General features: G+C 50.9%; 2 protein-coding genes across 2 annotated transcripts in view; one reads left to right on the forward strand and one right to left on the reverse strand.

The window, feature by feature from the left end:
* Positions 1–19,287, forward strand: part of FAM222B (family with sequence similarity 222 member B) — a 79,480-nt gene extending 60,193 nt beyond the window's left edge. The window contains exons 2-3 of the mRNA XM_047080719.1: positions 4,560–4,681; positions 15,355–19,287. Of these exons, the coding sequence (XP_046936675.1) occupies positions 4,600–4,681; positions 15,355–16,961 (1,689 nt within the window). The 5' untranslated portion in view covers positions 4,560–4,599 and the 3' untranslated portion in view covers positions 16,962–19,287. The remainder of the gene's footprint in view (positions 1–4,559; positions 4,682–15,354) is intronic.
* Positions 19,288–21,396: 2,109 nt separating this feature from the next.
* TRAF4 (TNF receptor associated factor 4) lies at positions 21,397–27,396 on the reverse strand. The gene is made up of 7 exons (XM_047080518.1): positions 27,254–27,396; positions 24,261–24,312; positions 23,549–23,653; positions 23,317–23,478; positions 23,068–23,229; positions 22,815–22,970; positions 21,397–22,538 (listed from the first exon to the last, which is right to left on the reverse strand). The coding sequence occupies exons 1-7, from the start codon at positions 27,394–27,396 to the stop codon at positions 21,906–21,908; spliced, it is 1,413 nt and encodes a 470-aa protein (XP_046936474.1). The 3' UTR covers positions 21,397–21,905.
* Positions 27,397–27,780: the final 384 nt, after the last annotated feature.

Below are 27,780 nucleotides of genomic sequence, written 5' to 3' on the forward strand. Positions count from 1 at the left end.
TTGAGGGGGAGCACACACACATGCAGGTGAGTGGGGGAGGGTCAGAGAGAGAAGGAGAGAGAGGCTCTATCTCAGGACAACTATGGGCTCGAGTCTGATGCTTAACTGCCTGAGCCACCCAGGTGCCCCAATAAGTAGTCTTTTTATTTTTATTTATTTATTTTTTTAATTTTTTTTTTCAACGTTTATTTATTTTTGGGACAGAGAGAGACAGAGCATGAACGGGGGAGGGGCAGAGAGAGAGGGAGACACAGAATCGGAAACAGGCTCCAGGCTCTGAGCCATCAGCCCAGAGCCCGACGCGGGGCTCGAACTCACGGACCTTGAGATCGTGACCTGGCTGAAGTCGGACGCTTAACCGACTGCGCCACCCAGGCGCCCCTAAGTAGTCTTTTTAGATAAGCCTTTAGCTCTTGGATGAGAAGGCTTTAATTAGAGATACTAAGGACTATTAATGCAGTTTCTCAGTATCATATTCTCTAAAGATGCATATACATGGGGGGTACCTGGGTGGCTGTATTGGTTAAGTGTCTGACTCTTGATTTTGGCTCAGGTCATAATTCAACGTGTGTGAGATTGAGCCCCACATCAGGCTCTTTGCTGACAGTGTGGAGCCTGCTTAGGATTCTCTCCTCCACCCCCCCCCCCCACTCCTGCTTCACACCTGCTCTCTCTCAAGACCACAATGGCAGATTCAAATTTTTGAACTACAGCGTAAATCAGTTTCTACTGGGCTAGTCAACTTTTTCTTTTTTTTTTGAGGGGGGAGGGTTCTTTTTGAAGGTGGGGGGGTTGCAGGGAAGGGAAAGCAGGAGAGAGAATTGGCAAAGAAGTGTAGTGGGAGGCAGTGGATTGTGGGTGTTGAAACTGGGCTGGAAGTGATGGCTGTAGACCACTTCACCTTACCCCAGAGCCCCCTGAGTAAAAATAAATCCTTTTTCCAGCACTTTATCTTCTCTCCTCCTATCCCTACCTTTCAGTGGTCTTAAGCATAAACAGGGACAAGTAGCACAAACCCAGCTGAGGTTTTCTTACCTGCGCAGACCTGCCCTAAGGTAGAGGTAGTCCTTTATCAGATGCCACCCAGGAAAGCAGAGTGTGACATCACAACTCTAATGTAACTGCTGGCAGTCTTCTGACTGGGGTGGGGGTGGGTGGGAGGGCAGATGAAAGTACTTTTGAGTTTTCCCAGTGGGCACAAGGGTTTTGTTCCTCGATTAGAGATAGTCTGGAAATGCTAGCACTGGTGCGAATGCCCCAGGAGAGTTTGAACACCTTTCTGGGCTTACTGTGATACCGTAGTTGCCCTGCTTAGGGAGCAGGCCAGCTGGCGGTGGGAACGCTGGCTCAGAGCGCACAGAGAGGCTTTGCCAAGGAGATCTTTTTTACTTTCTCTGTAATGTGTGCAGCTCATTTGGCCTGAGCTCTAGATTACTACTTGATTCTGTTTAGAAGTCAGAACTTGAATTTTGAGGCCTCTTCAGGAGGTAGTGCTAGTGTTGATTTCTGGCTCTCCTTGGGCTTCTGGAAGTGTCAACGGTAAACTTATATTGGGATTTGCTTTTTAGAAAAAGCCAGGTGGTAATCAGAATATGTGGGTGGTGTGAAGTTTTAAAAGAAAAGGCCTGTGCCCAGCTGCCAGCTTCCAGAGAAGTACTTTATACTGCACATCCCTTCTTTCTAGAATGGGTTGTGGAAGGGAATTGTTTCCGTCCTGTTTCATCACAACTTTCATGATTTTGCCACATTCCCTGCCTTCCCTGACGTAGCAGAATCTGATTCTTCACTTAAGTGAAAACTGGTCAAGGGGCTTGAAGACCTCCTTAGTACAAGAGCAGTCTTTTGGAAGGGATGGCAGATAGAGCCTTGAACTCTTAAAGGGTCACAAATTAGGGCTGTACTCTTAGCAGCCTCGATAATGAGTTTTCTCGAGTTGCTGGGTGGTTCTTGTTGGGGACGTCATCATGGAGGGCCCCAAGCTCTGGTATCTTCTTCTTCCTTCACCCTCTCCTGCCCAAACGAAAAATTGATTTCCTAGGGTCTTTTTTTCTTTTTTTAAAAGTAATCTCTATACCCAACGTGGAGCCTGAACTCCCAACCCTGAGATCAAGAGCCACATGCTCCCCTGACTGAACCAGCCAGGTGCCCTGACTCTCTTGAGTCTTTACAGAATTCACCTATTATTTTTGCTCCTTTGTTCACTGTCAGTAAATCCATTAATGTGTCTTTGCTGCAGTTTAGCAGTTTAGCTGGTTTAATTATCTCCTGTTCTTCCTATTGGAAATCCAGAGTTATGGTTTGAGGTGCAATATGTTATGGTCAACTCTTAGGATCCACAGCCCCCCCCCCCCTTTATCTCTTCCTGGTTGTAGGCATCAAGATTTAGTAGGTATGTCAGAGATTGCGGTGATCATGCTAGATTGGTTCTTTCCAGAAAGTACAGGGTAAGAGTGTATCTGCAGGACAGCTTAGTGAATGTGTCCTCTGTAGCTCTGTCATCACAGTACTGCTGCTGTCCAGATGGAGTACAAGGCGTGGAGGTGGAAGTATGCTTGGCTCATTGGAGGAACTGCAAGGAGACCACTGTGGCCGAAAGTGGAATCAGAAAGAAAGAGGGGCAGGGAAGGTTAGAAGATGAGGTCAGAGAAGGAGTAGTAACAGATCATGGAAGGCCTTATGGACCTGGTAGGATTTTGAATTTTATTCTATGTGAGATGGGAAATCATTAGAGATTTTTGAGTTGATAAGTTTTCTAATTAAACAAATAAATTACTCTGGCTGCTGTGTGGAGAGTAGATTGGGTGATAGGGGCAAGGGTGGAACAGAGAAACCATTTAGAAGGCTAGTGTAGTAATCCAGGTGAGAGATGATGAGATGACAGGTGACAAGTGGAATTACCACCTGTTTCCAGGAAAGCCTGGGAGACCTAATTGAGAAAACATCACTAAAGCCCCTCATACAGCCCATTTCATATTAGGCTCCAGTATTTGTTAATTCCCTTCCTTTCCTTGGATTTTGCCTTCTCCTACATTAGGACCATAGGGGAGAGGTTATTAAACAGAGAACAGCATTCACAAGAGAAGGGATCGTAAACTGTACTTCAGTCATTTGACCCCGACAGAAGCCTTTTTATTTCTTGAGGCGCTGCAGTTGGCGTCCTGTGTACATTCTGTTATCCCACCCACCGGAGACCTGAAAAGGCTGAATCTGTGCCAGAACTCTTGGACAGCTCTATTCTCATTGAAGCGTTCGATCTTCAGTTCTTTCCGCAGTTGCTATCTTAGACACAGTTTGAGCAGCCCCTTTTACAAAGTGTCTTTTTAGCTACCTGGCCTTGCAAGCTGGAGCTCTCAGATACTCCTCGTGACAGGTAGTTTCACATAGCTGAGAGGGCCCTTCAGAGAGAAAGAAAGAGGGTTTGCGGTCTTTGTTTAACACTTGAGCTTTCCCCCCACTCCGCTTTTGTTGGGATTAAAGCTTTAACATAGCCACCTTGATTTCTGGGTTTTGCAGCTTGGGAAAGGTATTTCATGTATTCTAGCATAAGGTATTTATTTGAAAAAGCTTGGTCCTTGGTACACAGGGAGCTTGCATTGCTCTTCCCTACAGAAGGCCACATCAGGTCTATTCTCTTGGGCAGGTCTTGTTGGTAGACACCACAGATGAAACCATGCCATCTTGACATAACGTCAGGATTACCTGCCTAGAGAGGGTTGCCGGCAGCCTGCTACCTCACTGATTTACTCTGGGAACAATGCAAATTTTTTTTCTTTTCTGGGGTCCAGGGAGACTAATTGTGTGGTAGACAATAGGAAAGGTAAATCCTCAGAAACTTACAAACAGAATTTGCTTTAACAGTAGTTAATTGTGTCTCCTAGGATGCTTTGCCCCTTCTTCCTAATAAAAGTAAGCTCAGATTTCTGCCATAGCCAGTTGGACTTTGGGTGTCTCTGCAACTCGTATACTGTACTGCCTCTGGAAATGTCTGACTGCCCCTGCCCCAACCAGGCCTGTAAATAGACTGAGCCAGGCCCTATTAGGGCCAGCTCTCTTCAGGAACCCTGTTCTATTTTCAGGGAGAAGTCATTTTTCCTTTCACCTCCGTTAGAATCTGCCCTAGCCTTTCTGCTCCTGCCTTAGGAGCTGGGACACAGAGGAGAGCTAGAATGTCCTGTATCTAGCTAGCAACCCCATGGGCCTATCCAAAAGCAGCAGGGAGAGGCCATCTACAGGAAATGCAAATGCCAAGAGTGCATGTAAAGCTTATGAACCGTAAAAGACTTTACCAGTACACCTTATTCTCCAGTTATTTGTGTGGTTAGGTATTTCCAGGTTTTATTTCCCCTCGTGGCCCATGTTTCTGTGCTGACTGAAACAGAATTTTAGCCATAGTAACAGGGGCAAATTGTTGCTGTAGATATATTTTCAACCAACATCCTGCTAATTAAATTGCTTATCTATCTAAACTTGGGCCTCTGCTGCTCATATCCAGTGTCCCTGGTATCTTCCTTGAGTGAGTTGCCTTGTATTCCATGACCTTGTTTTTGTGTTCATTGCAGTGTGAGTGACTGCCTCATGTTGTGTTGATGCCAGTCTGCCATGCTAGCCTGTCTACCAGGGCCAGGTGACCTGTCCTTTCAGCTTCTTCCTCACACGCAGATGAACACTGGACTTCAGAAATGTAAGTAATCTGGATCCCGGAGTAGGATGTAATCCTTATTTTGTCCCTACATTTGAGTAATCCCAGGGGAACATCAGGGGTATGTTGACTGTGAACTTTGGTACTTCCAAGATATTCTTCACAGACAGCAAGAAAGCAGCTACAAAACTTGTCCACAATGTGAACGCTTTTATAATCAGAGAGATCCTCTTAAATACTAGATTTCCCCAGTGTCTGTCATCTTAATTGTAATTGTTGCTGCTAACTATCTGTTGAGCACCAAAGCCGTAAGGGGTTTTACAGGGATATATATATATATATATCACCTTTCAAACGTGTTTCAGTTTGAACCCCCATGAGCAATTGAATGAAAACTCACAGTCTTGATTACTTACTGTATCTTAGAAATAAACTATTGACCCTTTTCTGTTATTTTGGACTCTGAGCATTCTCTACTATGGAAACAGCTCCCTTTGGCTTTGCTGTCTGCTGAGCCAGTGACCTCAGTTTACAAGTAAAGAAGCTTTCACCTACAGAAGGGATAGGGAGCTAGCTTTCTCAGTCTCTCTGGGTATACTCCTGCTAATAAACTTGCCCAAAAGATTGAGCTTTTGAGAACTAAAAAAAAAAAAAAGGAATCTAATAAAGTAAATTGTGCCCAACGTGGGGCTTGAACTCATGACCCTAAGATCTAGGAGATCAAGGGTCACATGGTCCACTGACTGAGCTAGCCAGGTGCCCCAGATTCCTGTCTTAAACTGGCTGGAATTGGAGCGTTAGGCCTCATATCTTCCCAGTTTCCTGGCTTCTGTCCCTGCACTACAATGATGTGCAAGGAAAAGATTCTATTCCTAGCTCATTACCATGTACAGTGTGTTCAAGTATAAAAATGGCCCTAAATTTGGGATAGACCTTCCTTTCAGAGCAAAAGGGGAAATCACTGAGGCGTTTAGGCTTGCCCTTTAATAGAAAAGGTGCTTCAGCACTTTACCCAAATCCTTTATGGCAGGGGTTGGTAAACTTCTTCCGTAAAGGGCCAGATAAGCAAGTATTTTAGGCTTTGGGGTCCCTGTTGCATCTACTGTTGCAGGGCAAAGGCAGCTATAGACAACACGTAAACAAATGAGTGTGGCTGTGTCCTGATGAAACTTTTTACAAAAACACAGCAGCTATATTTTATATTTTGGCCCACAGGCAGTAGTTTGCTGAACCCTGCTTGGGGAGATCATCTTCAGAAGTTAAAAATGGTCTAGCCTCTTGACTTCATTTCTTTGAAGGAGAGTAAGACCCAGAGCCTGATGAATTCTGGGATTTGGCCAACGATTCCAATTCCTGTAATGACAAGCTGAAACTAACAGTCTTCCTCCTGTAGCTGCCTGACCCAATAGGCAAGCTATGCTATGTTGTACCAGCTTTCCTCCCCATCTTTCTCTCAATAAATGATATTTGGGTGATAAAGTTGTCTGTGTTCCCTGGCCACTGAAATCTGCATGCTAACTGCATTTTGATTGGTTCTGGGGTTCCAGGGATACAACTGGATAAGGGAGTTTACTTAGAAGCATGACAGAGTAGCTCGCTGACCTTGCTTCCAAGTTCCTTCGTGTACTCAAACAGCTTTACCCAGAGATGGAGTATCAAGGGTGAGCCATTTGTGAAGAAAGGCAAATAGGCAGCTTTATCTTGGGTGCTGACTTCGGATCTACACTCCTTCCCAAAGCAGCCTCAAAGTATCTGCCAACCACTGTCCTCAAATCGGTATTCAAGAATTGCAATAACCTTCCCTGGTTTCAGGCTTGTCTGGGGAATAGCGTATTGGAATCCCTTTGTCTCACTTGATTACTATCCTTGACTACACACAAGCTTTTGCAGAGAAGAAAACCTGTTTTAAGCTGACTTGCTTTCTTTTCACCTCTCCCAAAATGTAGAAGAAAACAAATTCTGCCATATGACTTAAATGCTCAATGCTAACGGCTCTAAGGTGAGATGGAGCATAAACTCTACCCTTTTGGAGCTGGCACCAAGACCCACTCAAAGCCAGGCTTCTTAGCATAGAGACCTGAGAACCAGTTTTGTAGTTGTGCTCTTCTTTCCCTGCCCCTCATCCTCAGGAGGGTCTTACAAGTTGTTAGAAACACAGAGCTTGGTATTGGGTGGGGAGGGCGCGGGGATGGGGCACAGATGTTTATAGATTATTGTGCTTTATATTGTAAGAGCTCAAGGCAGGAGAGACGGGACATGTGGCTTCTTGGCCAGCTCTGTAAGTCACCTGGCTAATTGCCTTCCTCAGGCTAAACCCGCCACATGTATAGAATCACAGAATTGGTCCCTTCCGACTCCAACATTTTCTCACCTCCCCTTCCTTTTCTGTGTGTGTAGGAGAATGTAACGCATTTCCCATCCTGCCATGGGGTAGTCTGGATTAAGGAACATCTTGGCTTTGGTGGTTCTTGCATTTGATACAGGACCACAGTTGGGGTTAGGTAGATACCCTTCTAGAGCTTTTCTAGGTTTTATATTCCATGCTGTCACTTGCTTTGAGAGTTCTCAGCTGTTTTGGAACTTTACTTGGCAAAATTTCCTCTGACCCATCTTTTCCCAATTCACCAGAAAATGTGTTTTTTGGACCCCCCCCCGCCCCTCCCCCCCCCCCCCATTAACCCCAAGCCTCTGCTTCTCCTTCCCCAGCTCACTATCAGGTATATCGTAATATTTCTGGTTGAATGGCTGAAATGACCAAAGGTTCTTGGTCCTCAAATAATCTTTTGGACAACAACTTTGACCTCCTTCATTGTAGAGTATCAGGGCCTGAGACAAACATCAGAATCACCCACTTTCACTACTACTTTCTGTGCCTGTCCGCCCCCTAGTGGAAGGTCCTGGAAATGGTGCATTGACCCAGTAACTGGATAAACCCATAGAAATCTCAGAAATTAGTTAATATTTGTTGAGTGCTTATTGTATGCCAGGCAGTATTTTGAGCATTGTTATCTTTGTTCTCATTCGTTCCTCAATGATTCCATATGAGAGACTCTCGTCTTTCTTTTGAGGAGAAGGAATAGAGTAGCACTTGCCAGTGTCACATTACTGTTCAACTCGGCTAGAAGTCATACTCGGGTCAGACTCCAAAGCCAGTGTTTGAAACACACTGCCTGGGCATCTCCCACCTATTGATAGTTTCCTGCCGCATATGGTACTTGCATCTTCTGACCTTCAAAATAGAATAAACAGGGAGGCCCCTGTGGGGAAGCTGGGATTCAGGGAGATTGCCCACTCTCCCCCAATCCCTGGCATAGACAGCAGTGCTTTCTGCTGCATTTAACTCCCAGACTCAAGACCAGCGGGCTTTCTTGGTCAGGTTACTTTTTCCTGTCTATGCACACACTCAACCATACCTACTATCTTTGAATAATAACTTTCAATAGTCATGGTTCCTGTTCTCAGACCTTTTTCCTATTCATTGAATCTCTTGATCTTAGTGGTTCTATGAGGTATACCAGCAGGTATCATCCCTGTTTATAAATGAAGAGTGACTGGGGCGCCTGGGTGCCTCAGTCAGTTAAGCGTCTGACTTTGGCTCAAGCCATGATCTCATGGTTCATGAGTTTGAGCCCTGCATTGGGCTCTGTGCGGACAGCTCAGAGCCTGGAGCCTGCTTCCGATTCTGTGTCTCCCTCTCTCTCTGCCGCCCTTCTCCTGCTGTTTCTCTCTCTCTCTCTCTCTCTCTCTCTCAAATAGATGAACATTTAAAAAAAAAAATCTTCAGAAATAGGGGTGCCTGGGTGGCTCAGTCAGTTAAGCGTCTGACTTCGGTCATGATCTCATCGTTCGTGATTTCGAGCCCTGCGTCAGGCTCTGTGCTGACAGCTTGGAGCCTGGAGCCTGCTTCGGATTCTATGTCTCCCCTTCTCTCTGCCCCTCCCCAGCTCATGCTTACACTCTATCTCTGTCAAAAATAAATACTTAATAAAAAAATTTTTTTTAATCTTCAGAAATAAAAAGATTATGAGCAATTATATGCCTATAAAATGGGTGATCTAGAAGAAATGGACAGATTCCTAGAAACATATACACTACCAAAACTGAAACAGGAAGAAATAGAAAATTTGAACAGACCCTTAACCAGTAAAGAAATCGAATTAGTAATCAAAAAAATCTCCCAAAAAAACAAGAGTCCAGGGCCAGATGGCTTTCCAGGGAATTCTACTGAACATTTAAGGAAGAGTTAACACCTAGTCTCTTGAAGCTGTTCCAAAAAATAGAAATGGAAGGAAAACTTCCAAACTCTTTCTGTGAAGCCAGCATTACCTTGATTCCAAAACCAGACAGAGACCCCCCCCTAAAAAGGGGAATTATAGACCAGTTTCCCTGATGAACATGGATGCAAAAATCCTCAACAATATATTAGCCAACTGGATCCAACAATACATTAAAAAAATTATTTACCACGACCAAGTGGGATTTATACCTGGGATACAGGGTTGGTTCAATATCCGCAAAACAATTAACGTGATTCATCACATCAATAAAAGAAAGGACAAGAACCATATGATCCTCTTAATAGATGCAGAGAAAGCATTTGACAAAATACAGCATCCTTTCTTGATAAAAACCCTCAAGAAAGTAGGGATAGAAGGATCATACCTTGAGATCATTAAAAGCCATGTACAAAAGACCCAACACTAATATTCTCAATGGGGAAAAACTGAGAGCTTTCCCCCTAACATCAGGAGCAAGACAGGGATGTCCACTCTTGCCACTGTTATTCAACATAGTATTGGAAGTCTTACCCTCTGCAATCAGGCAACACAAAGAACTAAAAGGCATCCAAGTCACCCAGGAGGAGGTCAAACTTTCACTCTTCACAGATGACATGATACTCTATATGGAAAACCCAAAAGATTCCACCAAAAAACTGCTAGAACTGATCCATGAATTCAGCAAAGTTGCAGGATATAAAATCAATGCACAGAAATTGGTTGCATTCCTATACACCAACAATGAAGCAATAGAGAAATCAAGGAATGGATCCCGTTTACAATTTCAATAAAAACCATAAAATACCTAGGAATAAATCTAACCAAAGAGGTGAAAAATCTATACACTGAAAACTATAGAAAGCTTATGAAAGAAGTTGAAGACACACACACACACACACACACACACACACACACACACACGAAAAATATTCCATGCTCCTGGATAGGAAGAATAAATATTGTTAAAATGTCAATACTACCCAAAGCAATCTACACATTCTTTTTTTTTTTTAATTTTTTTTAACATTTATTTATTTTTGAGACAGAGAGAGACAGAGCATGAATGAGGGAGGGTCAGAAAGAGGGAGACACAGAATCTGAAACAGGTTCCAGGCTCTGAGCTATCAGCACAGAGCCTGACGCGGGGCTCAAACTCACGGTCTGCGAGATCATGACCTGAGCCGAAGTCGGCCACTTAACCCCAGGCGCCCCAAGCAATCTACACATTCAATGCAATCCCTATCAAAATGACACCAGCATTCTTCACAGAGCTAGAATAAACAATTCTACAATTTGTATGGAACCAGAAAAGACCCCAAATAGCCAAAGCAATCTTGAAAAAGAAAACCAAAGCAGGGAGGCATCACAGTCCCAGACTTCAAGCTATACTACAAAGCTGTAACCATCAAGACAGTATGGTACTGGCACAAGAACAGACACTCAGATCAATGGAACAGAATAGAGAACCCAGAAATTGACCCACAAACGTATGGTCAACTAATCTTTGACAAAGCAGGAAAGAATACCCAATAGAATAAAGACAGTCTCTTCAGCAAGCAGTGCTGGGAAAACTGGACAGCGACATGCAGAACAATGAACCTGGACCCTTCTTACACCATACACAAAAATAAACTCAAAATGGATGAAAGACCTCAATGTAAGACAGGAAGCCACCAAAATCCTCGAGGAGAAAGCAGGCAAAAACCTTTGATCTTGGCTGCAGCAACTTCTTACTCAACAACGTCTCCGGAGGCAAGGGAAACAAAAGCAAAAATGAACTATCGGGACCTCATCAAAATAAAAATCTTCGGCACAGCAAAAGAAACAGTCAGCAAAACTAAAAGGCAACCAACGGAATGGGAGAAGATATTTGCAAACAATGTATCAGATAAAGGGTTTGTATCCAGAATCTATAAAGAACTTATCAAACTCGGGCGCCTGGGTGGCTCAGTCAGTTGACTGCCCGACTTTGGCTCAGGTCATGATCTCGCTGTCCATGGATTCAAGCCCTGCATTGGGCTCTGTGCTGACAGCTCAGAGCCTGGAGCCTATTTCAGATTCTGTGTCTCCCTCGCTCTCTGCCCCTCAACCCACTCATGCTCTGCCTCTGTCTCTCTCTCAAAAATAAATAAACATTGAAAAAAAAATAACTTTAAAAAAAAAAAAAAGAACTTATCAAACTCAACACCCGAAACAGAAATAATCCAGTGAAGAAATGGGCAAAAGACATGCATAGACACTTCTTCAAGGAAGACATCCAGATGGCTAACAGACACATGAAAAAATGCTCAACATCACTTATCAGGGAAATACAAATCAAAACCACAATGAGATACCACCTCACACCTGTCAGAATGGCTAACATTAACAAGTCAGGCAACAACAGATGTTGGCGAGGATGCAGAGAAAGAGGATCTGTATTGCTGGTGGGAATGCAAACTGGGGCAGCCACTCTGGAAAACAGTATGGAGGTGCCTCAAAAAACTAAAAATAGAACTACCCTACAACCCAGCAATTGCACTACTAGGCATTTATCCACGGGATACAGGTGTGCTGTTTCGAAGGGACACATGCACCCTCATGTTTATAGCAGCACTATCAACAATAGCCAAAGTATGGAAAGAGCCCAAATGTCCATCAGTGGATGAAGGGATAAAGATGTGATATATATATATATATATATATATATATATATATATATATACACACACACACACACACACACACACACACACTGGAGTATTAGTTGGCAATCAAAAAGAATGAAGTCTTGCCATTTGCAACTATGTGGTTGGAACTAGAGGATATTATGCTAAGCGAAATTAGAGACAAGTATCATATGACTTCACTCATATAAGGACTTTAGGACACAGAACAGATGAACCTAAGGGAAAGGAAACAAAAATATAAAAACGGGGAGGGGGAGAAAACAGAAGACTTTTAAATATGGAGAACAGAGGGTTACTGGAGAGTTGTGGGAGGGGGGATGGGCTAAATGGGTAAGGGGCATTAAGGAATCTACTCCTGAAATCATTGTTGCACTATATGCCAACTAATTTATATGTAAACTTAAAAAAAAATTTTTTTTTTTAATCTATAAATGAAGAGTCACTGAGACAGACCCTGAGTAGTCAGATAATAAAGCCAGTACTTGAATCCGGATCTCTCTAACTTTGTTCTAACCACAGATTCCCTATTCTCTACCTTGCCTTATTCCCCATTGATGACACCTTTGGTACCAGCTATTTAAATAAGTTGCTTACAGGGCGCCTGGGTGGCGCAGTCGGTTAAGCGTCCGACTTCAGCCAGGTCACGATCTCCCGGTCCGTGAGTTCGAGCCCCGCGTCAGGCTCTGGGCTGATGGCTCCGAGCCTGGAGCCTGTTTCTGATTCTGTGTCTCCCTCTCTCTCTGCCCCTCCCCCGCTCATGCTCTGTCTCTCTCTGTCCCCAAAAAAATAAATAAACGTTGAAAAAAAAATTTTTTTTTTAAATAAATAAAAAAATAAATAAATAAATAAGTTGCTTACAGGGGCACCTTGGCTGACTTAGTTGGTAGAGCATGTGATTCTTGATATTGGAGTTGTGAGTTTGAGGCCCACTTGGGCAAAGAGCTTACTTTAAAAAATAGTAAATAAGTTGCTTACAAAGCCATGGTATTTGTGTTAGCTGTACCCTTAATTAAGGGAAGATGTTACAGAAGAAAGCAAGCATCCAGGGTGCCCTTGTGGGACTGAGATAAAAAAAAAAAAAAAAAAGTTTTCTTAACACTTTCTTAAGTGCTAAGCTCAAGTCTGGTACGTGAGGTAGGTGGTGCTGTATTCCAAGAATGTAGCCAATTTTTTTGTGTCCAATATACTTATCTCATCCTTGAGATTCTTCCTTAACGAAGATACTGTAGGGCACCTGTGTGGTTCAGTTAATTAAGCATCTGACTTTGGTTCAGGACATGATCTCACAGTTTGTGAGTTTGAGCCCCGCTTCTGTCTCTCCCTCTCCCTTTCTCTCTCTCTCTGCCCCTCATGGGATTTGCGTGCGCTCTCACACTCTCTCTCAAAACAAAGATACTGTAGCCTGTATCCACCCTTCCCACCCCTATTTTCTTTTGATTCTGATTCCTTTATCTGACTACTGTCATCACCATGGTCAACATCAGCAGAAACAGGGAAAAGAGAACTAAAAGAGAACCAATCCGGTGTAAGTGTCCCATTCCATACTCCTGAATCAGGCCAAGCTACCTTCTGCCTCTGCTAGGAGAAAGAAAACACCCCGAGAGTTGGTACTGACTTGGAACAAAGGAACTCGATTGTTCAGTAAGCCAGTATACCTCTCTCTCACACCTGGTCTTCAAGGAGAAAAACCTACCACTGTGGAGGAAAGCCCAGAGGCAGACCTGTATTACCTGTCTGAACTAAAACCCAGCAGCTGTTGACTGCCATTACTCAGCTGAGCCCAGAGTTGTTCAGTTGATTTTGACCAGACACCCGAGTGCAGCGGCTGACCTAGGCAGCTTCTAATGGAATTCTGGTGTCTTGAGGGACTATGTCTCAGTGATCCCAGACTTCTGGTATTTTCTTGTCCAGGAGAATGTAACAAGGGTCAGAAAAAAGCCCCACTTTATGGAGACTGAAGCCCATTGAGGGTCAGTGGCTTGTAAGAAGCAGCGGAACACACACTCCGCTGTCAGGGCTTTGATTCTGCTCACCAGCTAGTAATACCTAGTGGATAGGAAATTTCTGGGCCTCTCTGCCTCCCTCCCCTTCTTGCCCTCAACTGTCACGGTCACATTCATCCTTTTAAGACCTTCAAATCGGTCATCTAACGAACATTTGTGGACTGAGCGTCTAACCTGTACAGTTAATAAAGTAGAACTTAAACATGTGTGAGTCCTTGCTACTTCGAGGCGTGGTGCCCCTAACAGCACAGCTCTTTTCCACTCTGTACTCTTTTGCTAAGTTCTCCATTGGTGAGCATGGGACCAAATCTCGCTGTGCCTTGTGGATGTCAGCTCTCTTTTTTCCTGCCTCCAAGAGCAGCATTTTCTAAGCAGTTGCTGGCAGGCTAACCAGGAGTGCCACCAAATGAGGGCAGCTGTGCCCTCTTCCTTCTGGCACACTCTTTGCCCCCCTTCTCTTGCAGTTGATGCCCAGTGACGTGACTGAATGGGGTCTTCTTGGGCCAAGGCAGCTGAGGCCACAAGCTGGGCATTCAGTCAGCTTGTTCCCTGCTCTATCCTGGCTGCCTTCTGCAAGGGAAGGAAATAGGGTGGGAGTTAGCTAGCTGAGCCTAGGCTCCCAGCCAAGCCCCTTCCTTCTGCTTGGGCAGACTGGGTACTTACGCAGCAAGCCTTTATTAGGCACCTTCTGTGTACACTTGGGAGAAACCCTACCTCAGAGAGACCTTTGCAGGAGCCTGGCATCCTTAAAGAGCTCCTGTTCTCAGAACCTTTTCCTTTTTGACTGGAGGTCCAACATCCGCTGGAGCCCCCTGCTGGGTGGCCCCTGGAGATGAGAACAAAGAAACTGTTAACATTAATGAGGCGCATTGAGTGGGTACTTCCGCCATCTCCAAAGGCAGGCAGGTTTTTCCTCTTTCATTTTGGAAAGTGACAGCTGACAAGGGCCAAACAGACTATTTTTGGCACTCAGGACTTAAAGATTCTCTGAAACCTTTCTTTTCAGTTTCCCTCCCTGCTGCCCTGTCATTATTGCCACCCCCCACGAGGAAATAAATAAAGCCTTTTGATCTTCACCCAGTCAGGCCGAGGGTAAGCTGTAAACAAAAGTGAACTTGTGACATAAGGCTAGGGGAGGGATTTTGGCAGCTTATTCCTCTGCTCCTGAAAAAAAGACATCCTGTTTGCTGAGCCAGGATGCCTACCCAGTGGGTACGGTGCCCCAGCTGCCAAGGCACAAGAGAAAGCTGCTGCCTCACCGGCCACTGCAGACTGAAGGGCAGTCACTCCGGGCACCCTCTTTACCAGAGCGTCTGCCTAGAGCCTTCACTACTGAGGCCAACAGGTAGGAACTTGGAGAGATTTCCACTTAGAGGAGCAACCTTCAGTTACTTCTGTGAGAATTGGCCAAGTTCAGGCTCTCCAAAATCCGGGACTTTGAAAGTTGCTCTGCTGTTCTGATCTTTGGTGGCCTCATTTGTAAATGAGAAGCCTGATAGTACCCACCTTCTAAAGCAGTAGCGAGGATTCACCGAGAACCTGTCACCTGGCACAAGGCCTGGCTAGTTGTGAGCACTGACTGAATGTTAGCAGTGCTTGTTACTTGGGGGCTCAGTGAGGCCGGGTCTAAAATGAAGACTAGGGATAACTTCGTTAACCCCTACTCCACCATAGGCCCTCAAAAGGGGAATCTAGAAGGGCTGGTTGGCTTGGCACTGATGAGCTCCCTCTCCTTCTTTGCTCTCCTTACCCTTCTCTCTCTCTAGGGGACACTACACAGAAAATGAGAGCTGCTCACTATCCTACCCCAGCCGAATTGGACGCGTATGCTAAGAAGGTCGCAAACAACCCACTGACTATAAAAATCTTCCCCAACAGTGTGAAGGTTCCCCAGCGGAAACACGTTCGTCGTACTGTGAACGGCCTCGACACATCAGCCCAGCGCTACAGCCCCTACCCGACTCAGGCAGCCACCAAGGCAGGCCTGCTTGCCATTGTCAAAGTGCCAGCCAAAAGCATACTCAAGGACTTTGACGGCACCCGAGCCCGATTGCTCCCTGAGGCCATCATGAACCCCCCAGTGGCGCCCTATGCTACTGTGGCACCCAGCACTTTAGCCCACCCCCAGGCCCAGGCTCTGGCCCGCCAGCAGGCCCTGCAGCATGCACAGACCCTGGCCCATGCCCCTCCCCAGACGCTGCAGCACCCTCAGGGTATCCCGCCACCCCAGGCGCTGTCCCACCCTCAGAGCCTCCAGCAGCCTCAGGGCCTGGGCCACCCTCAGCCCATGGCCCAAACCCAGGGCTTGGTCCACCCTCAGGCCCTGTCTCACCAGGGTCTCCAGCACCCCCCCAATCCCTTGCTGCATGGAGGCCGGAAGATGCCAGACTCAGATGCCCCCCCGAATGTGACCGTGTCTACCTCAACTATCCCCCTTTCAATGGCGGCCACCCTGCAGCACAGCCAGCCCCCGGACCTGAGCAGCATCGTGCACCAGATCAACCAGTTTTGCCAGACGAGGGCAGGCATCAGCACTACCTCAGTGTGTGAGGGCCAGATCGCCAACCCCAGCCCCATTAGTCGCAGTCTGCTCATCAATGCAAGCACCCGGGTGTCGACCCACAGCGTCCCCACGCCAATGCCTTCATGTGTGGTCAATCCCATGGAGCACACCCACGCGGCCACAGCCGCGTTGCCTGCCGCAGGCCCTGTCAACCTGCCCACGGGCATTTCTCGAGCCCCTGCTGGCTACCCTAGCGACCTCAAGCCAGTCGCCTGGAACCAGCACCAGCTGGCCCACCTACAGCAGATGTGCAGTGAGGCCGGTGGGACGCCGGCCCCTGGCCTGACAGGCAAGCACGCAGCAGGACGCGAGTTGGCAGGGCCTGGCTTTGTGGGCAAGGCCCCTGCCTACCCGCAGGAACTCTGCCTGGCACAGTCCTTCCATCTGAAGCCACCCCTGGAGAAGCCAACCCCATCCCCACCTGTCAACGGCCTGGCGGCCCCACTGGCCTACCCCAATGGTCACTACTTCCAACCCCTGTGGAACAACATTCTGCCCACTCCCAATAGCGACAGCTCGGGGTCTCAGGACCTCGCCATGCCGTTCCACGGTGGGCAGCCCACGGGTGCACCCCTTGACTGTGGGACGGCTGCTGGGGCCCACTACCGAGCAGGGGCCGGGGGCGGTCCAGTGGCAACCCAGAACAGCTTGATGCAAACAGTGGATTACCTAAGCGGGGATTTCCAGCAGGCCTGCTTTCGAGAACAGAGCCTGGCTATGCTGAGCAAGGCCCACCGAGCCCCTGGCAACCGAGCCCCTGATCCCGCAGATAGTCGAAATCTTCATATTCAGCACCCTGGGTATAGATAGGTAGCCCCGGTGCCCTCCACAACCTACACGTCATACATCACCCTCCTAGGTTTAGACTTACTTTTGAGTAATTGGATAGTTTCAGAGTTTCGCTGCTCCAATGTGATCATTCTTAGAGGTCTAAGAAAGGGAATTTGGTGGGATCTATTTGAGGACAGCGGGGGATCCCCTGGTGCCCTCACCCTCCCCTCCACCATCCCCAGCAACTTCTGGGTTTATGTTAGGACCTAATCCCAACTCCAAGCTTTTGTCTCTACTGCCTGTCAGTCCCTCCACCTTGACCATTTCCCCCCAGCCACCTCCTGCCTTTTCTTGCATCTCTGCCCGTTTTCCTTAGGACTGAGGTGTGGGGTAAGGAAGGGCCCTAGGTGAGGTGGCCTTAGGTGCCCAGCCCCTTAAGCTAGGACTTTCCCTGTCGGCCTCTGTCTCTTTGGGACTAAGAACCCAGACTTCCCAAGTGCTCTGGAAGTTAATTCCTTCTTCACCCAAAGATCTCAAAACTGACCCAGTCTTCACCTCCTCCCACCCCTCTCCATTCCTCAGGGCTTTGTTTAAATCTGGATTCCAGAGTCACTGCATTTGCCCTTGCTACATTCAAGGGCACCCTGTAGGCACTTGGCCATAGCCTTGAGACCTGGGGGAAAAATGTGTCTTTGTGTTGGTATCTTAGTTCCTGACACCCCTTTCCAGCCCTAGAGAAAGGTAGTAACTGTCCAGCACACCCAAGATCCCTTTCTCACTATTGTCTCTCTCCCAACTCACCTGCTGCTCCCATCCCCCACACCCCTCCAAAAACACAAGCAAAACAAAATAGGATCTTGAGGAATTAGGTAGGTAAAGAAAGGATGATCACATTGGAGTTCGGAATTAAAAACACCAAAAAAAAAAAAAAAAGTTAAAATGCATTTGGTTCTCTACACTGGCTAAGAATATTGCTCTACACTGTAAGTTTTAAATGTCCTGTTTCTGTATGAATGTAGTGTGGGTTTGAGTAGCGTTGTGTGAGCGGCCCCACAGGTACATTCACCCTCTAGTCACCTCCTTTTGCAGCCCCTCAGTATAATGAAGAAAGAAAGAAAGAAAAAAAAAAAACACAAAGCCTTAAGCTCTTTGAATTCTTCCTTTACCAAATGAGCATGGTTCTAACAGCTGGAGGCGGACCTACATTGGAAGCAGCCCCTCCTGCCCGCGCCCATCTGTCACGTGCCCATCCTCCACCCCACGCTCAACGTGTTTCATTCCCAAGTGGCAATTAGTTGGCTAGAAATTTAAAACTTTTCTGTAACTTTAAATTTAGATCATGTTTTGTAATTTTTTGCACCCTTCTGTTAAAGTTGGGCTCTGCCTTTTTTTTTTTTTCTTTTTTTTTTTTTAAACCAAATAAGCCCTTACCTTTCCTCTTGTCTCTGGGGAATGTGAGCTGATGTTCTTATTTAAGATTTGGGGTTTTGTTTACTATACTATCCACTGTTCTTTAGCCAGAAATTCTCTAGTGATCTGAAGCAATGTGATTGAAGACCAGTTTTTAAATTATGTGTTGGCAAGTTGCCTTATATTTAAAAAGAGAAAAAAAAAAAAAGAAAAAGAAAAAAAAATGCCTGATTGTGTTATGCCAAATGATAGCAACATGAAGTCCTAATTTATTTTCCTGCCGTCTGTGAACACTGGTACCTCCCTGTCCCTGAGCCCTCAGGAGCACCTGCAGCTTCTGGCGCAGCGCCTTCTCCCAAGGCTTCACCGCCACCGTCTCACCCAGGGTCCCTTCCGGTTCTCACTTTCTCTGAGAGAACCCCACCGTCCCCCCTTATCCCTTGCTTGATCTCCAAACCAGATATTTTTGCTGTGAGTTTTTCCAATGCCTCTCCCCAAAAGGTGAGCTGCTATCTTAGGAAATGGGACCGGACACCAACTTGGGGGCTTTAAATCAAACCTCAAACCCTCAAATCTCTTCCTGTGTAGGGGTGCAAATCTCTGAAGCTCTCACTCCCACCCCTAGTCTGCATGGAAAAATGTACTGTGGCCCCTCTCCCCCCCCCCCACCCCCCACTGCCCTTGCCTTTGGTGTGAGATGTTTCCTAGTTCACCCTGAGCCTTCCTCCCCCCTCTGCCAGCCAACCCCCAACCAGCAATAAGGGTCCAAGCCAGGGCCTCCTATCCACACTCCCTGCCTCCATCCCACGCTGCCCCTAGGGAATACCCGGATTCCCTACACTGTCCACATACTGTAGCATTCATTCTCCATCTCCCTCATCTGCTCACCTGTGGTGGTTTATGGGTGTGATGGGGTTTTTAAGATTATTATAAACCAGTAAAAAGAAAAAACTCACCAGAACTTGTCCTATTCGTTGAATGCTGTGAATGTTTGAGGTGACTTTTCTTGTAATGATTTCTGACGTGCCTGCTCTCCACGAGAGAAGCGGGTCCTCAGTTGTAGGACGCGAGCCCTTATAGTGTTGGGCCCACTCGGAAGCCTCCCAGTCTGTGATGCCAGACCAGGTGCTGCGGTGATTGGGCAGCCGGCACGTGATAGGGCCTCCCCTAGGCGGGGCGCTCGGGGCGTGTTGGGACCCGTGGGAAAGTGTGGTTTACCGCCCCGCTCTACAGGCTCCATGTGCTGCCACTTTCAGTCCACGGACCGTTGAAAAACCAGGATCTGCTTTGCTGATGAGCCAGCCGAAGACTAAAACGCCCCTCCCTCCCCTTCTCCCGCCTCCACCACTTTGGGATTTCTGAGGGCCTTTGACAGCTGGAGATAATAGGTGCCGCAATCTGTGACCTGCAAAGTGGCCCCTCCGAGTACTGATGGAATTGAAAGTACAGTTCCCTTCGGAGCACGCCCTTCTCTGTAAGGTGCCCCTGCCTCCTTTGCTCCTCACGCCATCCTTGTGAAAGAAAGCCTTCTACCTGGGTCCCCTACCCGCAGTCGGCCCAAGGTCCTGCAGCTAAGTAGACAGGTGAACCCAGCTCTGCCTGGCCTCTTTGGGCAGATGCGCGGGGAGACCAGCACCTCAGGTTTTGCATAGTTCCACATAGCGATTCTGACCGTCTGCAACAGCACTGGAATGAGGTCTAGGCCTGGGTGTGGGGGCAACTCTGGGAGGCACCATCCGGCTTTCCCAGTCAGTGCGCCCCTGGAGTGGTGCAGTGACACGGTCCTGCCGGCAGAGGGAGCCCAAGCTTGACCGAGGATGTCCGGCTTCTCTTGGGAGACAGATGCCGGCCGGGTCGCCTATTACCTGCCGCAGGAGCTGAAGAGAAGGCATTTGCTGGAGCCCCTGGTAGCCGGTGGGTTTCCCTGCGGGCTTCCAGGCATCGCTGTGCCAAAGATGGCTTATCTGGAGAAGGGGCCATCTTTCCCAGCCGGCAGCCAGGGCCCCATCTCCCCCCTAGATCAGTGAATTTGACCTTTTGAAGGCTAATAAGCTGGTAGTTCCCCAGGCTGAATGTCAAGGGTCTTTCCACCTCAACCTGTGTGTGGGAGGGTGGAAAAGGCAAACACTACCACCCTTGAACCTTCTCCTTAGTAGATAATAGTTGCCATACATCGGGCCTCTTCACAGGGCCAGGCAATAAGAGTAAGGGACTTTATGCTGATTAATCGTAAAGTTTACAAGTCTAGGTAAACAGGATTACTTTCATTTTACCAATGAGAGTAACGGTGCCCCATGTAACTAAGCAACTTGGCAAAAAGCAAGCACAGCAAGGATCCAAACCCAACTCTGCTGCCATTATTGAAGGGAGCTGTATTACTAGGGATTGCTAGAGCTTAAAACCGAATCCAGGCCCTGTCCCAAACCAGCTGAAAGACACTGAGAAATCAGTTCACTCCTCTATTCCTATTTCATCAGTCAAATGTGGATAATCACAGGCACTCAGGGCTGTGTGAAAAATAAATGAACATGGATGAGAAAATGCAAATACCCTTCAAAAGGCCCTCGGCTCAGCCTAGTCCCTGGGTATGGGCTGGGCTTTGGAGTTGGATTAACATTCTGTCAAGCACGTTTTGCGCTGGGAACAAGCATCGTCTCAGTAAATCTTCACTACAGCCGGCTGAGCCGTCCTTTTAGTATGGCGATAGAAGCGATTTCGTTTGCTTGTTGTATTAAACGAATAATGTACATTCGTGCTTAGGAGTGTCTGCTACACGACAGCTATGATCATACCAAGAAAGACTTGCCTGGGGGCAGAAGCAGTAAGTAGTCTTTGGTGGGGTATGGATCAAGGACTCCAGGCTCGTAAAATGCACCTCCCCCATTTAACCACCAGATGGCAGCGGCAGGCAACTGTCTTCCGCACAAAGCCTAGTGCAGTTCCCTGTCGTCCGCCAGAGGGCGATCCAGCAGCGCAGAGTGGCAAGCAGCACGGCGACCTTGGCCCCGCGCCTTCCCTGTTGGGCCCAGCCTTAGGCGGCCCTAACCATCCCAGATAAGTCAGGCTGGAACCAAGTTAATAAATACAATTCAGGATTTATTAAAAACCAGGGCTCCCCTGCCGTGCCCTCCTGGCACTAAGTAAATAAATAACCAGAGGGGGCACAGCTGGGGAAAGGGGAAGAGAAATCAGATCTCAAGACAGATTCTTTGAACTACCCCTCACATCCCCACTCCCACCCCCCACTATGGCTCTTGGGACATAGCACCAGCAGGCGCCTCAGTCCTGGGTAGAGTGTGGCCGGCACCAAGGCATGTCTTCCCTGCCCAGGAGAGGAGACAGGCCCTGGGATCACTTTTTCCAAGCCCTTGATGACCCCAAGACCTGCTCCCCCCAGGGGCCAGGGCTGAAGCACCAATAGGAGGCACCTGAGGGTGGTAAGGAAGAGGAGAGGGGGAACAGAACCTGGGCAGCAGAAGCAGCTGAAAGGGGGTCCGGCCCCTTCTCCAGGTTCAGCCAGTTCCTGGCTGAGGTCATGCTCCACCCCCCTTTCTCCTGGAGCCCCGCCTGCACTCAGCTGAGGATCTTTCGGGGCAATTCAACAGAGGCACGGATGAAGACCGCATCATCCCGCACGTAGTTTCGCTTGCGGATATCCTGGTGGGAGATGAACTTGGGGTAACCAAAGCCCAGAGAACTCTCATCCAGGGAGCCCCGCCAAGTGCCCGGTTTTTGGAAATTCTTCCAGTTTGGGTCAGGGTGAAAGGTCTCAGTGACATGCTGTGGCTTAGCCAGCCCGGGGTCGCTCTGATCCAGCAGGGAGAAGGTGACGCGGCGGGCAAACGGCCACTCGAGGAGATTGTCAAAGGCACCCGGCAGCACGCGAATGTAGAGCGAGAGGTGCGTGCCCTCACCGCTGCCATTGCCATTGAGGAACGCAGACACCTGCAACTTGTAGCCATACTTGTGTGTGTAGAAGGCCGGGCTGAAGCACTCCAGGTTGGGCTTAGCCTTGGCCTCCTGAAGCCGCCGTCCATAGCTGCCGATCTTCCAGATGAGCACGCCGTCACTGCCCACCGACAGCTCCTCCAGCTCTCGCCGCAGCTCCTGCAGCTCCTGCCGCTGCCGGCTCACCAGGGCACACATCATGGCCAGGTGCGGCTTCACGCTCTCCTCCACATGCCGGGCCATAGCCAGCTTGGGGCACTGTTGGCAAAGCCCCGGGCCATGGGGGAAGGGAGAACAGTGATCAGTAGGGACATGCCCAGGGGAGACAGGGGACAGAGGGGAGCGGCGATGGGGCTGCAGGCACCCAGCTCTGACCGGGGACGGTAGAGGACACTTGGGAGGCCGCTGCCGGCCAGCAGAAGGAAGGACCGAAGGCTTCAGAGCAGCAAGGCAGGGACCAGAGAGGGCCTGGTCTACATCTGAGGCTTCAAGGACTAAGAAGGGGACAGACAGGGAAGAGGAGGGGCATCTCACCCTGTGTTTGCAGCCGGAGTCTTTGAACGGACACAGCACCAGGGCGGTGCTACAGCTCTCCTTCAGGTGGCCCGGCAGGTCCTCCCGAGCCACCGTGCCCACGCCACACTGGTTGGGGCAGGGCACGGGCAACCTCGGGCACTGGTACTGGTGGCTCTACGGCCACAGGGGCGGAGAGACAGCGGTCAATAGGCTGACCCCCACCCCCACCCTGCCACCTGCCCCACGGCCCGCGGCTCAGGGAGGGCCTCACCTGGATGGTGTCAAAGACGAACTCCTTGGCGCAGTAGGTGCAAGGCTGGGTACGCTTGGGGCACTCAGAGGAGGCATGCTGGGCCAGCAGGCGCCGCATCATGCGGGCACCACACTTGTTCTCGCAGTACACGCTCTCTTGGGGGCATACGCCCTCGTGGCTCTAGAAACGCCAGAGAGGCCGACTGAAGGGATCCCTGGGCCACCAGGCGCCCCACTCACCCTGCGCCCTCCACCGGGCCCCACCCACCTCAAAGGCCTCCCCGCTGAAGTCGCAGCCACAAAACTCGCACTTGAGGCGCCGCTTGGGGCAGTCGTGCTGCAAGTGTGCAGGCAGGTCCCGGCGGCTCAGCTTGGTGGGGCAGCGATTGGGGCAGGGGATTACATTGAAGCTGCAGGTGTTCAGGTGGCTCTGTGGGGAAGCGAGACGGTCAGTGCCTGCCAAGAAAGGGGGAGCCCCCTCCCTCCCACCGGAGACTCACCTGTAGGTGGCGCAGCGGCCCACTCCAGCGGCAGCCCTCCTCACTGTGGATGCAGCGGATAGGCAGCCCCAACACCTGCACCTCCAGCTCTGGGTCTGGGTAGATCTGGGTAGACGGGGAGGAACCCGGCAGGGTCAGAGCCCGCTACAGTCCCCAGTTTCCACCCCCACCACCCCCAGACGGGCCAGCTCTACCTAAGAGTCGGTAACAGCCTCTCTTGAGCTATAGTCCCCTCTGTGCCGAGGGATGGAAGGCAGAGCAGGTGGTGTCTGCTCCAAAGCTGGATACCAGGGTCCCCAACATGCCTGCACGGGACACTCCCTCCTTTTGGAACAGCAGCCAATCAGCCTGCTCAGTTCCGGGCAGCCTCCGCATCCTCTGCTTCCTTCCTCTTGGTAGAGGGGTCTTGGCCCTCAGCCAGGGGCCTGGCTTGCCACCCAAAGGGGAGGGGAGCACTGCTTGCGAGCACAGAGCCACTCTGTGCACCCCCTGGCACCCCCACAGGCCGGGCATTGTGCCTGCCCTCCAGGGCAAACACTGGCCTCATTTGCAAACTGGCCTGGTGGGAGGGAAGGGGCCACCTTTGTGGGGGCACAGGATTCCACAGGACCGGGTTGACACTGGCCCTGAGCCAACTGGCTGCCGGCAGCTCCAGCCTCCACCAAGGGCAAAAGCCTGTAACTGGGGCCTCTGCCTGGCACTGTGGACTCACCTTGGCATAATCCAAAGGAAGTTGGTCCTCAGGGCATTTGAAGACTCCTTCACTGTGAAGGGGGAGGGGACAGAGTCAGGCTCCAGCTATGGGAAAGGAGAACCCAGGTCCCACCCCTCAACCAGGGCAGCCTCCCTCTCACTAGACCTGTCCTCAGCCAGAGGCCTGCAGGTACCCACTTGCCTAGCACCCCAGAAGATCCTAGCTCTTGTCCTGGGGAGAGGGTTGTGGGCCCAGTGGAGACAGACAGCTGCCTCAGACAGCATTTGGCCAACAGGTGGCAGCTGGTACCCCTCCCCCCAGGAGGGCAGCTGGACTGGGAGAGGGACAGGACACCTGCCCTCCACCCTGTTAAGTTTTCAGCGGCAGGGGGTGAGTGCTGAGATGAAGTGCCAGGGCTGCCCGGCCCCCAGCAGGGATCTCGTCCCAGAACCCAGGACAAAGATCAGCTTGGGGCCACTTTACCCCATCCCTTCCCTCCTCCCGTGAGGGTGTGCCTCCTAAAGCAAGGAGGAGGAGAGGCTCACTCTAAGTCACTGTTCACACTCCCATCCAGTCCTGACCACCTGCCTCTGCCAAGGGGCTGCGTGTTCCCATTTTGCAGATGAAAGAACCGAGACGGGGGGCGGGGGGAGCAGCGGCTGGACGTCGGTCTGACTCCCCGCCTCACACAGGTTCTACTACCCCACAGACACCGAGGAGAGGCTGGGGCGACAAAAACCGCCCAAGCAAGCACAGCCAAGACTATGGTCACCGCAGGGCACGCGCTGAAAGCTTTCTGACCCTGCACCAACGAATCCACTGACACGCCTTCTTCTACCAACATGCCCTTGCTGACCCCAGCCAGGACCAGTCACACACACCTGGCATGGCCTGAGCAGAGCGAGGGCTCACCCAGTAGGGCTGAAGGCCCTCAGGCACGGCATTCCTGGCAGGTCTGAGTCAGGTAGGTGGGAGGCAGAGATCAAGGCAGAAGCGGAAGCCACACGGCAGCCCTGTCCACGACAGAACTTTGTAGGACCTGGGCAGTCCGTGCCCCGGCTGCCCAAAGGATTTCTAGCACCCATCTCCCCTGACCCCCACTACCACCACCGGCCATGCCGCCAATACCAAGAACAATACGTGTCCAGGCACCGAAGAGGTGTGCCCGTGCCCACAGGGCAACCAGCCTTCCTGGACCAACCTGAGTAATAGCCCCGGCAGGAATGGGGAAAGAGGGGGGTGGGCCATGCGGGAGGGGTCTGCTGGGCTGCTTCAGGAATGTGCTGATTTAGTGGTTTTGGAGACAGGGAGGGGACTAAGGCAAGTCCCCAGGCTTCAGGCAGAAGATTAGTCGGAGCAGCTTGGGGCCCCGCCAGGACAAAGGTTCTGCGGGGGCTATGGACACCCTTGCTTGTAGGATAAGGGGTGGTGGTGAGGGACAGAGCCTGCTCAACCACTTCTTTCCTTCGGGGGCCTCAACAGCATCGCTCAAGCTCTAGGGGAGGAGGCAGTGGGGGGGGGGGTGGGGAAAGCAGGGGCCAAGACTGCTCCAGGCGGTGCAGTGGAGGCCCAGGCCCAGGGGAGAAAACAGGATGGGGGGAGGGGGCTGTGGGAGAGGAAGAGGGGATTTCCGGGAGGGGGAGGGGCAGAAGCTGGGGAGAGGGACAGAGGAGGTGGAGGGAAACGGGCTGACAGCCCCCTCCCAGGCAGTCGGGGTGGGTCAGCTGGGAGTGGGGGCAGGGGCTCAGCTGGCCTCATCTGGAAACCAGAGGGCCGGGGTAGGGCGCCGCGGAAGACAATGGGACTGTGTGTCTGTAGGGGAGTATGTGTGTACACTGAAGGGAGGAGGGAGGACAGAGGAGGGTGAGGGAAAAGGAGGAGGGGGCAGCACAGCAGCTCTTGCAGGAGCATATGTGAGGGCAGGAGCCGGCCGGGGCTGCGGGGAACTGAAAACAAAGGGCCTGCTGAGATTTCCGCCAGCTAGGGGCTGCGGAGGGCTGAGAGAGGGAGGGGAGCAGCACTGAAGGCAGGAGCCCCAGAAGCGCTCCCTGCCTGCGCCCCTAGAACCCCTCAGCGAACAACCTCCAGACAGGCGGCAGTGGCTGACCTAGCTTTTCCCTGGGGAAAAGGGAGCACGACCTCTTCTTGGGGCACGACCTCCCCAGGAATGAGGGCTCCCTCGTCTTGCCTCCCCACACCTGACGTGAGCATTTCCCAGCAAAGGCGTTAGATTCAGGACACCGCAGGGTGCCCAGAACTCAGCAAACGCCCCACGGGCCAAGGGGCCACCTGGTTCAGTAACACTCAGGGTGCGACCCCCTCCCTAACGATTTATAGACGCCCCGCGGTATTGAAGATCCCCAGGGGCAAGGAGGGACACCCAAGGGGTTCCACTGCTTCAGGGGCGATCTGTACCGTCACAGTCCTCCCACTGTTGTGGGACCAAAAGCAGCCCGGACTTAAAACCCTGTTAAGCCTTTAAGTAACTGTGTGACCGTGGGCAAGCCGCAGCCTTTTTTGAATCTCTCGTTTCATCATCTGTGAAATGGGAGAACAATAGCTGCCGTTCTCGAATTGTTAGAATCAGAAGAGGTTAGATGGGCGGAAACTCCGGAGGCTTAAGGTACGGCCCGGGACAGAGGGTTTTGTCCTCCTCTTCCCGTAAGGATTCAAAGTTCAAGGATGAGGCCGCTCCGGCTTTCAGGTGAGGGGGAGGGCCGGCCACGGGTCAGGAAGGGCGTCTTCTCCCACCTCCACCCCGCAGGCTGGCACGGAATTCTTCCGAACGGGCGCGGGCGCCAGTGGGCCCCAGGCCCCTTCGGATTAGTGCGTGGGGTCCTCCCTCGGGGTCTGACGTCACCGCCACCCCCTGACGTCACGGTGGGCGCCCCTGAGGTCACGGAGCCGCGGCGCAGACAAAGGCCCGGCATGTCTCCGGCCCGGGCCCCTCCCCATGCGTCGTCCCCCCTCGCCGTCGCTACCGGCCGCTCCCCGCTACCCCCGGCCCGCACCTGAGGAACTCCTGCAGGCAGGTGTCGCAGAAGCGGTGGCCGCAGGTAGAAACCTGCACAGGCTCGCGCATGGGCTTCCCGCACAGCGGGCACAGCAGCCGCCGCTTGGGCTTCTCCAGGAACTTGTAGTCGAAGCCGGGCATGGCGGGCGGGCGGGCGGGCGGCAGGCACGGGCGAGCGGGGCCGGGCACGCGGCGGCCCCACAGCCCGCGCCTCGCTCCGGCCGCGCTCCCGGCTCCGGGCGGCGCCGACTGGCGGCCGCGGCCTGCGCCCAGCCCCCGAGCCCATGAGCCCGCCCGCCGGAAGAGGGGGTGGAGCCGCGCCCGCGCGGTCCTAGCGCCGGACACTCGCGCTCCCACCCACCTCGCGGGCGCGCGGCTTGCGGGGTGGGCGGCTGACCAGCCTCGCGCCCTCCAACCGCGTACGGGCTCCTCTCTCCCCTTCGGAAGGGAGATCGCGGCTCCGCTTCTCCCCAGGGGTGGGAGGACCTGAAGCTGGATGGGGCGGAGGGCCCCGGTGGCCGGACT

Source organism: Lynx rufus, unplaced genomic scaffold (assembly GCF_022079265.1).
Source record: "Lynx rufus isolate CCGP_SWC_20201006 ecotype Redwood Valley unplaced genomic scaffold, mLynRuf1.p SCAF_18, whole genome shotgun sequence".
Lineage (NCBI taxonomy): Eukaryota > Metazoa > Chordata > Mammalia > Carnivora > Felidae > Lynx > Lynx rufus.

Bases quoted from the DNA above. Each gene is read 5' to 3' on its own strand.
- TRAF4 (XM_047080518.1), bottom strand. From the start codon at position 27,396: ATGCCCGGCTTCGACTACAAGTTCCTGGAGAAGCCCAAGCGGCGGCTG. The intron at 23,479-23,548 runs GTGAGTCTCCGG...GCTTCCCCACAG, and splicing joins GGCCGCTGCGCCACCTACAG to AGCCACCTGAACACCTGCAG. The intron at 22,539-22,814 runs GTGAGATGCCCC...CTTTGCCAACAG, and splicing joins ACTCCGGCTGCAAACACAGG to TGCCCCAAGCTGGCTATGGC.